General features: G+C 35.3%; 1 protein-coding gene across 1 annotated transcript in view; it reads right to left on the reverse strand.

Annotated features, from left to right (window-relative positions):
* LOC126882573 (uncharacterized) overlaps positions 1-13401 on the reverse strand; it is a 481344-nt gene that overhangs the window by 49927 nt on the left and 418016 nt on the right. Inside the window, exon 17 of the mRNA XM_050647545.1 lies at positions 11816-12274. Coding sequence (XP_050503502.1) covers positions 11816-12274 — 459 coding nt within the window. The remainder of the gene's footprint in view (positions 1-11815; positions 12275-13401) is intronic.

Genomic DNA, 13401 nt, shown 5'->3' on the forward strand with positions numbered 1-13401 from the left:
TACGCATTTTACAGGATTACCTTGTAATCCTGTAACCCATTAATAAAGCTAAATTGTATAAAAAAATTAAGGCTAAAGTTCCTGAAACGAGGTCGAGATTTTAATCTGCTTAAAACCTGAAAAGGTTGCATGCGCCGAACTGGGAACAGGTATAAATGCTCGACATTCGAAGGCGCTATTGCCAAATCTACGGAATGAAAATAAATTTGGCTTTTTCTAGTATTAATTGAAAATATATTATCGTAAATTTATTTCAAGTGTACATATACAAAACACTAATAAGACCAGTAATATGGTTCAGAAACTTGGTCACTTACACAGAATGACCAAGGACTGCTCAAATCTTTTGAGCAAAAAATCTTAAGACGAATATATGGGGGCATAAAAGAACAAGGTTTGTGGCGCAGGCGTTACAACTTTGAGTTGTATAGCAGTTTTGGAGAACCTGACGTTGTAAAATTCATTAAGATAGCACGCCTTAGTAGTGATGGGATAATTCGAATGAAAAATAATCGACCATTCGATTATTGAAATAACTCGAGATATCTCGAGAACTTGAACAAGATTACACGAATTATTAGATCATTCGAACATTGTATTCGGAAAATCAGTTTATTCGGAAAGGGTTCATCTACTGGGACTAAAAGTGTTGGGTGTATTCGTTTCATATGTTGTTGTAGATTAGTAGTATTTTCCAAAAAAATTTAATATTTTCTTACATAACCTGCATTTCACTTGACGGTCCTCTATTTTGTCGAAATATTCCCAAACAACGGATATTTTAGAGCCTACCCTCATTTTTCAACCTACTACCTATTTACTTTTAATATCACTATCACAATAATTTTTGATAAAAGGTAATTTCGACTAATTTAAGGTGATGCATAATTCGAATGATAACTCGATTATTAAAATTTCTCGAGTACCCGTCTTTCGACTATTAGATTAATTCGATTATGCCCATCACTACGCCTTAGATGGATAGGTCATGTAATCAGACAAGAGGAAGATGCCATAGTCAGAAAAATTTTTGACCGAAGAGGGCCGATAGGACAACGAGCAAGAAGAAGACCGAGACTTAGGTACCAAGACAACCTAGAAAATAATTTAAAATCTATTGGAATTAGAGCATGAAGAAGAATTGCCAGAGACAAGGGCAAATTGACGATTGTTCTAAAGAAGGCTTTGGCTCATAAAGAGCTGTAACGCAACTGATGATGATGAAATTTATTTTAAATATCACCAGCTATTTATCACCAACATAATTCCTGTCATTTGACATGTTATACGTGTTGGACTTGTTATAATACCCAATATTTTTGTCGCTCAAACATTTTTTCATAGTATATTATATAACGTTGGCTATTAAATAAACTTAAAAACAACCTGCTATTTTTCACAATCATAAACTTGTCAAAATGACAATTTTATCATGTTCCACAATTAAAATTTCCCCTGTTCCAGTATTCCCATATACCAAAGTTTGTCCGACTAAACACCTTTAAGCTATGAACAAATTTTCAGTTTGCTATTAATATACTTTTTTTTTGGTACGCGGGATCCATGACTATTATTTATTATTCTTATATCCCGTGTGTCGATGTTCTTTGTTCTGAGTAGTTTCATTAACGGAGTATGTTTCACCGTATCGAATGCCTTGTTATAATAAAGCAAGCAGACATAGGTAATAGGTATCCTGGTTTACGTCTAAACATCTCTGTATTAGCACATTTACTGCATATAATGCTTCTCTAGTTCCTTGAGTATTTCTAAATCTGAACTGAGTTTGTCAATTGTCTTGTTCTAACTTTTTATATATTCTACGATAAATAATGTTTACAATATTAAACATATATTGAGATGACCGACTGACAATGGCAAACCATTGTTTCGCCGACTTAGTGGAAGAATATGTGTTTGAATTCATGAGAGAGATGGTTTTGTCATATTAAAAGAATGTTATATATTTTTAATACTTCTCAATGCAAATCAGTCTTTTGCCATACAACTTTTTTGCCATTTTGGCATAAAAGTAGTAGATAATGTGTTTAATTTCATGAGAGAGATTAATTGGTCATATCAAACGAATCTTATATATATTTTATATTTCTCAATGCAAATCAGTGTTTTTCTGAATTAAAAGTGGAAGAATATGTGTTTGAATTCATGAGAGAGATGATTTGGACATATCAAAAGAATGTAACGTTACCGGATTATAAGTCCTACATCAGTGTAATTGATATGCATCTGATCTGTTTGCTTCTGCGAACAAAACGGAACTGAAAATATGTATTCGGGAATATTCTTCTCATCCGAATTTATATTTGTACTGTAATTTAGTTTGAGTATGACTTCTAATCGTCTATTAATATATCTTGTGTAATTATTATACGATATTTAAAATAAATTTACGATAATAAATTTTCAATTTAAATAATTGATGGATTCGACCGTTACTTGATGGAAGTTCATTTTATCTCACAATAAAACACTGAAAAACGTTTGTTTTTCTATACTTCCACAAAATTTATTACAACTATGTTATTACTACAGCTGTTTCGGCAAAGTGCCTTTCTCAAGTGATATATTTTACAATGTGTTTGCCTTTTTAAGTCTTTAACTGAAGAGGTTGAGGAGTGGGGAGCTGTTTGTCTCGAGTTGGTCATTCAGAATTATATCTGTATTTTCAATTTATACTAGAAAGAACCAAATTTATTTTCATTCCGTAGATTTGGCAACAGCGCCTTCTTATATCGAGCATTTATACCTGTTCGGAGTTCGGCGCATGCAACCTTTTCGGGATTTAAGCGGATTAAAATTTCGACCCTGTTTCAGGGACTTTAGCCAAAATTAATTTTGAATTTATCCTTTAATTGTTCTGTAGTATTCAATATTGTTAGCTGTATATTTTTTTTCGGCTACTAGACTCTAAGACGGAACAGAAATCTGGGCGAATCAGTGTGAGTCAACGAAGAGAAAGAGTAAAAGCGTACACCTACCTTGGTACGAACTTCAATGAAAATATTGACCATTCCCTAGAAATCAAAATGTAAGATAGATAAAGCAAAATCTAGATTTGAAAAAATGGCTAAGCTATTTAAAATGTCATGATTTCTCACTACCTATAAAAATCAGGTTAGTACGATGTTATATCTTTCCTATACTGTTGAACGGAGTTGAGTCGTGGACTCGCACTGACGCCACCTGCAAGAACATTCAGGCTTTTGAAATGTGGCTTTATCGTCGATGTTTGAAGATATCTATACCGCCACGCTACTAAGCAAGACGTCTAATTAAGAATACAAAAAGAAGCTGTTAACCACAATAAAAACAGCCAAAATCAAATACCTTGGTCATATCATAAGGAACAGCGAGATATGTGGATTGCTGAAACTAATTTTACAGAAAAGAGTAGAAGGAAAACTGAGACCAAGAAGGTGAAGGATTTCCTGGCTGAAAAATCTACGTACGTGGTTGAACACAACAACCACAAATGTCTTTTATCAGAGCAGCAGTCAGCAGTGTGCAAAGTACAGATTGCTATGATGGTCGGCAATATCCGAAATGGATAGGCACTATAAGACAGTAAAATAATCAAGACGTTTAAACTGCAAAAATTTAATGTTGATTGTTGTGTAAGTATGTAATGTAGTTGTTGTGTTTGTTACACGTTGAGGGAAATGCTATTATAATGAGCATTGCTGTGATAATAACATTTTTAAATTGGCATTTTAACTATAATAAATTCTCAAGGTGAAATTTTGACTAAGCATATTTAAAAACTCAGAATAAAAACTCAGAAACTCAGTTAGAGAGAAGTCAAAGGTGAATTGTGTTGATATTTTGTCAATATTTTCTTAAATAGTGATCAAAATGCTCATACAGCAACAAACGATTTGTTGAACTATTATATAAACTAACACTAAACAAAAATTACCAAATACCAGGTAACTATACTACCAAACTTATTTACTATGCACTAGTAAAATATTTTGCAAAAACAGCAAAATATATTCCTTCAAAAAATTAACGCGTCACTTTAAAAATGGGTCATTTTTGATGTCTCGAATTTTCTAAACCTGTTGTCCGATTTAAGTGATTTTTTTAATAGATATATTATGGCCTTATTCTTTAACAATATCGCTGTAATAATATTGTAGCTAGACAGTTAAATTGTCATTATAAACCGGGTGTACCAATCAAACTGTGATTTTTTCTCAAAGTTCGCCTGACTCTGTGGAATGTTCTAGCATTTATAAAATACTGAAATTAAAACCCAACTATAAACCCAACTCATGTTTTCTTAACATTCTGTTTTTGCTTCATTCGCTATTGTTGGATAATATAAAAGTTAGGTACTTTAAAACTAGCATTATTCTTCGTTAACCCATTAACCGCCAAGCAAAGAAATACTGCAATAATATGTAATATATTTGATTAACTAGAGTAAAATAAACTTAAAAATTTGTAAAAAAAATGTTTTACACTTTCATAATGGCAGGTGTCACAACAACAAAATGGTTCGTTTTCGAACCTTTGGCGGAAATGAGATAGAAAAATTGAAATACACAATTTTATTTTTTCTGAAAAGTCTCAAAACATTTAGAGTGTAAATGGACCTAAAAGTTTTGATAAACAAAAATAGTATGGTTAGAGTATTGCCTACACCTTCTTCAGCTTCTTTCTCAAAAACGAAGTCGAACGGCCCTCTATCTTTTTTAGAAATTATTTTAGAAATTTCCAGTTTACACTTTCCAATCCTGTATCTTGCACTGTGCCAGTTGCATAAATTCGACAAATCGACATATTGTCTACAACACTACACAACATCCCTTATGTAGCCCCCTCCCCCACCCTAGATTATAAAAAAACTGAATACCAGAATACCCGTCTTTCTAAAGGTACGTATCCACTACGTTCGTAATATTGGACCACCGAGTCACTGCCGCACGGTCGTTGGCGCACTGTTGCACGGTCCGGGAGCGCCAACCATCCACTATGTTAACGGACCTCTTGCACTCCGCGCTCCCTGCAACTTCTAGAATCGATACGGTATGCGCTCCTCTACATGTAAACCGACACCAATTGGAACGCCGAGGCGGAGCGCGCACTTCCATTCACTATGTTTACAAACCTCTTGCGCGCCGCGCTCCCTCCAACTGCTCCCATCGATACGGCATGCGCTCCTCTACATATAAACCGCCACAGATTGGAGCGCCAAGGCGAAGCGCACACTTTTGCACGGTCCGGGAGCGCCAACCATCCACTATGTTCACAAACATCTTGCGCTCCGCGCTCCATGCAACTGCTCCTATCTACATGCACGCGCTCCTCTACATATAAACCGCCACCTATTGGACCGTTGAGGCGGAGCGCACACTGTTGCATGGTCCGAGAGCGCCAACCATCCCCTATGTTCACGAACTTCTTGTGCTCCGCGCTCCCTACAATTGCTCCAATCGATACGGTATGCGCTCCCTTATAAACCGCCACAGATTGGAGCGCCGAGGCAGAGTGCGCACAATTGCACAGTCCGGGAGCGCCAAACGTGTCCACTATGTGGAGCAGTTGCAGGAGCTCGGAGCGCAAGCATAGTGGATACGTGTTTTTACACATAATAAAAAAATATCCCAACAAATTACTGCCTGTGCATCACCTTGAACTTATTCCTGATCAGACAGGATTATATGTCGACTTTCGCCAATGGTTCGTTATCGAACCATTATTTTCAAACAGGAGATTTTATGACTCAGATTTTTTTTTTGTATTTTTATAACAATTGGTGTACAAATAAGTTAAAAAAATAATGTTTTAATTTATTTGACCACAAAAGTGTTATGCCAATAAAATTACTACAGTAAAAATAAAGTTGTGTCGAAGGATTGAAAATGTCGGACATTTAGAAAATATTTTTGTGATAAAAGCATGAGTTTGGAAATTAAACAAAAATTAAATTTAGTTACACTTATATCTTCTGGTTGCTTAAAAAATACAAAGATTTAAAAAAAATTAACGAATTGTCAAACAAAATTCTACAAAAAAATGATGCGTTTTCGCACCTTTGGCGCTAAATGGTTAATACAGGGTGTTTTTAAATAATTATTTCAAACTTTAAGGGTAATTCTGCTTAAAAAAATAATGACAGTTTGCTTTATAAACGTATGGTCGCAAATGCTTCGTTTCCGAGATAGGGGGTATTGAAATTTTTATTGCTCCAAAATGGGTTAAGAAATGCAAATGAAATTTGTTGGGGAGATAGTTATTGCTCATTTTTTGATATACAATTAGGAATTTAATATTCACAATTGGCGCGCATACGTTTAATATGACCTTTATATGGGCCAATGGTAAACATAAAATTCTCAATAACTGTATTTCGAAAAATCTCTTAAAACCCACCAAATTTCATTTGCATATCTCAACCGGTTTTAGAGAAATAAATAAATCGCAATTTCAACTGTCATTTTCTTTTTCGTGTAGAAGTACCCCTTAAAGTTTGCCATACTTATTTAAAAACACCCTGTACTGATGAAAAACAAGGCTAGTTGTTAAAAATGTCTAAGTTTTATATTATCCAACATAAGCAAATAAATAAAAAAAAACAGAATATTGGGAAAATACGAGAGCTTTGAGAAAAAATCATAGTTTGATTAGTACACCCAGTATATTATAATGACAATTTACCTGTCTAGCAACAATATTATTACAGCGATATTGTTAAAGAATAAAACACATTAAAAAAGTCACTTAAATCGCAAAACATGTTTAGGAAATTCGAGACATAAAAATGACCCATTTTTTAAGGTGGTGCGTTAATTTCTTAGAGAAGTGTATTTTTTATTAAAGTGGGTATTACTTTTGGATGAGGAAAGGGATCACGATTTAATTATAAAGATGTTAACCTGTAGCGCGATGGACACGTCATTGTCAGATTTTGTTTAAGACGTTTTATGAATCTAAAAAATAGAAAAAATTAAAATCAGTAAGTAAATTCCCAACGAACTAAATATTGATGATCAATAATTTAAAAAAACAGCAAAATTATCAAAAATGTGCACTTGTGTCTTAAGAATTTCTTTCATTAGATTATTCCGAAAATAAATCCTATTGTAATCAATGATAGTGGGACAAAAAGCATTATTTATCTCAATTATCGATACTATTAAATGAAGAGATAGAAGCGGATTTTGATCGTGACAATAATATGGACAAACTATATGGGTATATGTTGAATTAATTGTGTACATTACTTTCCCCTACAGGCGGAAACCAGAGTGGGGGACGAGGGTAGTTATAAGTGCACCACAATTTATGACTAACTAGAGCATGACGTAACTAAGCAAAATCTCCAGGGTCGGAAAGCCGCGTAGGGGACAAAGGGGTGGCGAGCAGGGCTGAATATAAAAATTGTTAGGGGTTTTTTGAGACGCTCATGATCGAGAGTGCACAAAAATTTAAAAATGATTAGATGATGACGGAATTAAGCAAAATCCCAGGGGCGGAAACCAGAATGGAGGACAAGGGTAGTTATAAAGGGTCAAAGTCGCGGTTTTATTTTTTTTTTGTGGCGCTCACGATCGAGATAGTGAAAACAAATTTGGGAATAATTAGAACGCTGCGTGGGGGAAAAAGGAGTGATGGGCAGGGGTGAATATAAAAATTATAAGGGGTTTTTTGACCTTTTTCCTTATATTCACCTGCCCACCACCCCTTTAAGGAATTCAGGGAGAAGCTCTTGAATTCCGTCCATCGGTGCGGTGGTCTATTTGGGTGTCTTGTCCATTTTAATAGGACACTCAACTGGAACATTGATATACAACACACCTTAAACAAGGTAAGGAATAGAGCTAAAGTTCTTGGAGCGCTATCTGGAAGATTTTAAGGAACATCAAAAACTCTCCTACACACCTACAAAACCTACATAAGGCCCATTATCCACTACAGAGCTTGTCTCTATGCCTCACTCAACCGCTCACACAACAACACCATCCTTGGTTGTGAGCGTAAAATCCTCAGAAAATGCCTCAGGAGGCACTGGAGCTATCCGTCGGTGTAAGTGCATCCACTCACAAAAATACCTCTTATAAATGAGAGAATCCGTTATCTCAGCAACAAGTATGTCTCGCTTACGATTAACGGTGCTAACAATAGAGCTAAAAATGTTATAAAAACTCCTTGCAATCGGCAAGGCTACATACTTACCAGGATGCGCAAAAACAAAGTTTCATTCCCTCCAGCCAATCTTCTACAATTGGCCAGAAACGAACTTCATGATGAATATTACGAAGTCCTAAAACAAGTCCCCTTAATATATAGGTCTGGATCCAGCGTATGAAAAAAAAGTTGATTAATAGCAAGCTGAAAATTTGTTAATAGCTTAAGGGTGTCTAGTCGGACAAACTTTGATATATGGGAGCACTGGAACAGGGGAAGTTTTAATTGTGGAACAGGTTAAAAATTTGGAACGGTCAGACCACGAAAACGGTACATTTATTTTGTCCGACAGAATAGACTTAAACTCTCCGAACAGAGATTAAACTGTCATGCAAAAATCAGACTGCTATTTATCACCAAATGGGCGTTTTAATGAGTGGAACATGTAGAATATGTCAAATGATAGGAATTATGACAGGTGATAAATAGCAGTCTGATTTTTGCATGAGAGTTTAATCTCTGTTCGGAGAGTTTAAGTCTATTCTGTCGGACAAAATAAATGTGCCGTTTTCGTGGTCTGACCGTTCCAAATTTTTAACCTGTTCCACAATTAAAACTGCTCCTGTTTAAGTGTTTCCATATATCAAAGTTTATCCGACTAGACACCCTTAAGCTATTAACAAATTTTCAGCTTGCTATTAATCAACTTTTTTTTCATACGCGGGATCCAGACCTAATATCACAGATAACTTAAGCTGCATCCCTACATGCTGAAATCAAGAACCGTTCCTTAGTATTAGTGGCTGTTTTGCGTCCTCGCTGATTGGTTTGGGCAAGTTTACGGCAACCTTTCTTCTCCTTCATCTCTATAGCTTCTGTACTAAAACAACAACACCACCTTCTGAAGCCCCCGCTTCACTAGCAATTTTTGCTCCTCCACCTACATAATTCTTATATTCACACACTAGTTTACTCATATCGTCCCTTAACTCATGAAAAGGAGTTTCCAGTACCCTGAAGAGGCTCAAGCCTAAACGGAAAATAAATAACGTGTTTCGTTCATTCGTTCCACTCCGCTCAAAGAGCTAATGAATACAACATACTATGTAGGTTTAATTTTTCATAGTCCATTAACATTGAAACCATGGATTACAAATACTGTCAAACCTAATTACTTAACTAGATTAAATGTGGGATGAAAAGTTCCTAGGCTGACACAAAAAATGGCACTACTGGTATTAAACCCATATGATATTTAGTCATACCTAACCTTCAAAAGATGCGTGTATAAACTTGACAGCTGTCGGACCATTATTTTATGAGATATAGAATTTTTAACAACTTCTGTTAGTTTAAAAAAAATGGATAACAAGGAATTTCGTATCTTAATGAAGCATTGCTGTTTGGCGAAAAACACACTGTGAAAGCCAAGGCTTCCCTTGATAAACATTATTCAGACCCTGCACCAGGAAAACCAACTGTTGAGAAGTGGTTTTCTAAGTTTAAACGAGGCGAAATGAGCACCGAGGACGATGCACGTAGTGAACGCCACAAAGAGGCTTTTACCGAAGAAAACATAAAAAAAGTCCAGAAATTAATTTTGACTGACCGTATAATGAATTTGTTCGAGACAGCTGAGACTTTAAACGTATCAAAGGAATGTTTTGGATATATTGTTCATAAATATTTGGATATGCGAAAGTTATGTGTAAAGTGGATGCCACAAGAGCTCACAATCCATCAAATACAACAACGAATTGATGATTCTGATAATTGTTTAAAGCTGTTCAATGGTAATAAAACCGAATTTTTACGTCTTTATGTTACAATGGATGAAACATGGCTCCATAATTTCACACCGAGTGGACTGCACGTGATAAACCGACTCCAAAGCGGAGAAAGGCACAACACTCGGCTGGCATGTTAACAATATTTTGGGATGCACATTGTATAATATTCATCTATTGTCTTGGGAAAACCCAGTAATAGCTACTATTACATTGCATTATTGGAGCGTTTGAAGGACGAGATCGTGGAACAACGGCCCCATTTGAAGAAGAAGAAAGTGCTACTTCATCAAGACAACGCAACATGTCACAAAATCAATGAAAACGATGGCCAAATTTCATGAATTGGGCTTTGAATTGCTTCCGACACCACCGTATTCACCAGATATGGCTCCCAGAGAATACCACATGTTCGTTGACCTCAAAAAAATTTATCGCCAGTGTAATGTATCAACCCTATCTATTCTGCTGACACACACACGTGCTCGAGACGTTACAACTATCAATAAAAGCCGGATATTTACGGACTAGTTTTATTGTACAGTTGAAGTAACATAAAAGCAAGTTGAAGTAACAATCACAGCCAATGAAGAGCTAATCGCCGAAACTCAGGCTTATTTTGAGGCTAAAGACAAATTGTATTATACAAATAGTATGGAAAAGTTGTATGAGCGCTATAATCGTTATATGGCCTCGAAGGTAACTATATTAAAGAATAATATCAAATTAAAAAAAAAATCTATGTTAGCCTACGAAATTTTCAACTGCGAAACTGATGTAAGACTTTCTCATTAAGGTATACAGATCTCTCATTCGCTCTCGAATGGATTATAGTCCTTTGTATACATGCCAGTATCAAAGTCTTACTTAAAGACTCTTACGAATATGTCTTGGAGCTTTCATATTCAGTCACGACGAAAGCCTTTGCTGAAAGAGGAGAATTTCCCTTTTGCTTCGTAGGCAACAACTGCTGACATATTTTGCTATGGTGTCTTCGAATCAAAACAATCTTGTATACGAATTAATTTACAAACTCTTTAATTCTAAGGCTGATAATAAGTACCAGATAATACCTCAAACTTTACTTCCCCTCTCAGAAACTGTTTGTTTTTTAGTAACAAAATATTCATATACTGTCATCATCCCCTCATGAACTGTGCCTCAGGCTGGATTTCCTATAACTCAACTGTGGCATATCTGTAAAAGGATGACACAAGTGCTAAATGAGGTGATTCCAACCCTAAAGTCTTGGGAAGGAGCATCTCTCAAGGATTTGGAGGGGGATGATATATTCAAGCCGCACTTGTACACTGTCTTCGTATATGATGAAGATCGGTAACCTCTTGATTCCAAAAGAATCCTTAATAGACTTAATAAGTAACCAAAGTCTCAGGATAGATCTATGGACAGTATAAGGTAGCAAACCTTCAGACAAAGGGATTTTATGGGTCTTGTCAATGGATTTTGAATCTTGAGAAGTGCTCAAAAAATTTTAAATGTCACCTTTTTTAGAGTGGGAGAATGAAATTTTCGATCCAAGGAAGGGGTTTGCCAAAACTTACGTCAGACCTAATAAGAAAAGACAGGAAAACAGTCAAAGGCATAGTAGCTCTGCTCACAGGGCACTATAAGTTCAATAGACAGTTAGAGATGATTGGGATTCGCAGATGATGACCTACTCAGATTATATTTTACATAAATAATAACTAATATTTTACTAGAGAAATCAGATGGTTATTATTTCCAGCAGTAGTATATTTTTTCGTTTTCCCTTAAACCAATATTTAAAGTGGCTGTGGTCTATTTCATTTCCAAATATCTGATAAATATCACTTTATGTGAAAGACGCAATATGTTAAATAAAAAAATCTTACCTATAATGTTTCGTTCGTCTAGTTAAAAATAGATTAGGCTTAAGTTTAGGCTTTTCCACCGGTGCGACCATTACCTCAGTCTCTGTCTTACTTTTAAGTTCCTCTGGACTCTCTTTGGACAGAGTCACAGAACTTGTATCCACATCTTTCGAAATGGCCGCTTTTTTGAGCTTCAACCAATGAGGTTCGTTTTTATCACCACTATCAGTTTTCATAATTGTAGTCTGGTTGTTCGTTAGGGTTGTACTATCACTCGCGACTGTGCTTTCACTCACGGCACTAACACTGACAGTCTGACAACTCGCGTCGTCGGCTGAATGGTTATTGTCACTGGACGGTTGCGTTAGCACTGGCTTAACTAAAGAAGAGTCTTTGCTTGGGGAATCGCTCTCCTTTAATAGAGAGTCTTTAATACTGACATCTTTTTCTTTCGTACCTGTTGCAAGTTTAATTCTGTCCCTAAAAAATAAAAAATACTTGTGTATTTTAAAAATAATATGTTTTAACAGTAAGAGCATCTTCAGAATTCAACCCATTAATACCGACCGTACTTATTATTTGAGGACGTCTATAAAAACAAAATATCCTGCTGATTTAGGTATTTGTAATTGGCTTCCGTTCGTTTTAAATACAACCAACCAGTTGTATGGTACTTGGTATTACTACATCAGTTTTTGAAGAGGTGTACCTTGTTACAGAATAAAAGACATTTTTGATGTAGACATGATGCAATAATGTTGAACAAGTTATATCACGCTTCCTTAGAGGTCGGACTAAAGATTAACATCAACAAGACGCAAACAATGACTAATCTGGTGCTAAATCGTAATATTGTTGTTGATGTAATGGATATTGAGCAGACTGCATCTTATAAGTACTTGGGATATGAAATTCGGTTGGGAAGAGATACAGATACCTAACGTCCATATTTGAGGATGTCCTTGTATTTCAAAACGTTTTTGTAAAAAATATATTTTTGTGAAGATATTATAGATATGTAATAATAGGCCACCAAATGAAGCATTTGGGCTCGTAATTATTTCGTCCACTACGGATTTACTTGAAATTTTCACAGAAGGTAGGGAATAGCCCAACGATCTATTTCTATATCATGCCGCTGTACGCTAAAACCTTGGGAGTGGTTGACACCCCATCTCGGGGGTGGAAATTTTTCTTTGCATTTCAGCAATGGAAATCAATACAAAAATTAATTATAAGAAAAAAATATTCTTTATATTTTCTTCGTAAAGCTAATATTTTTCGAGTCCTTTGCGGTTGAAAGTAAGAGTTTTTCCACGAAAAAATCGACTTTTTAGAGGGTTTTTGAAGAATAAATCGAAAAATATGCATTTAATAAAAAAAACTGTAGATATGAATTTTTTATTAAAAAAAAACAAAGTTGCATCCACCCAAAGGTTATTAGCGACATTTCTGTAACTTTTGTAACAATATTAAATCAAAAATTGGTAAAAATGAATTACAATTTGTAGAAAATTAAACCTTTGGAGCAATAATTGGATTCCACGCACTAACACTTTATTTTTGAAATGAACTTTGAGATCGCTAGCGACACTCCGACACTCTCT

Source organism: Diabrotica virgifera, chromosome 3 (assembly GCF_917563875.1).
Source record: "Diabrotica virgifera virgifera chromosome 3, PGI_DIABVI_V3a".
Taxonomy (NCBI): domain Eukaryota; kingdom Metazoa; phylum Arthropoda; class Insecta; order Coleoptera; family Chrysomelidae; genus Diabrotica; species Diabrotica virgifera.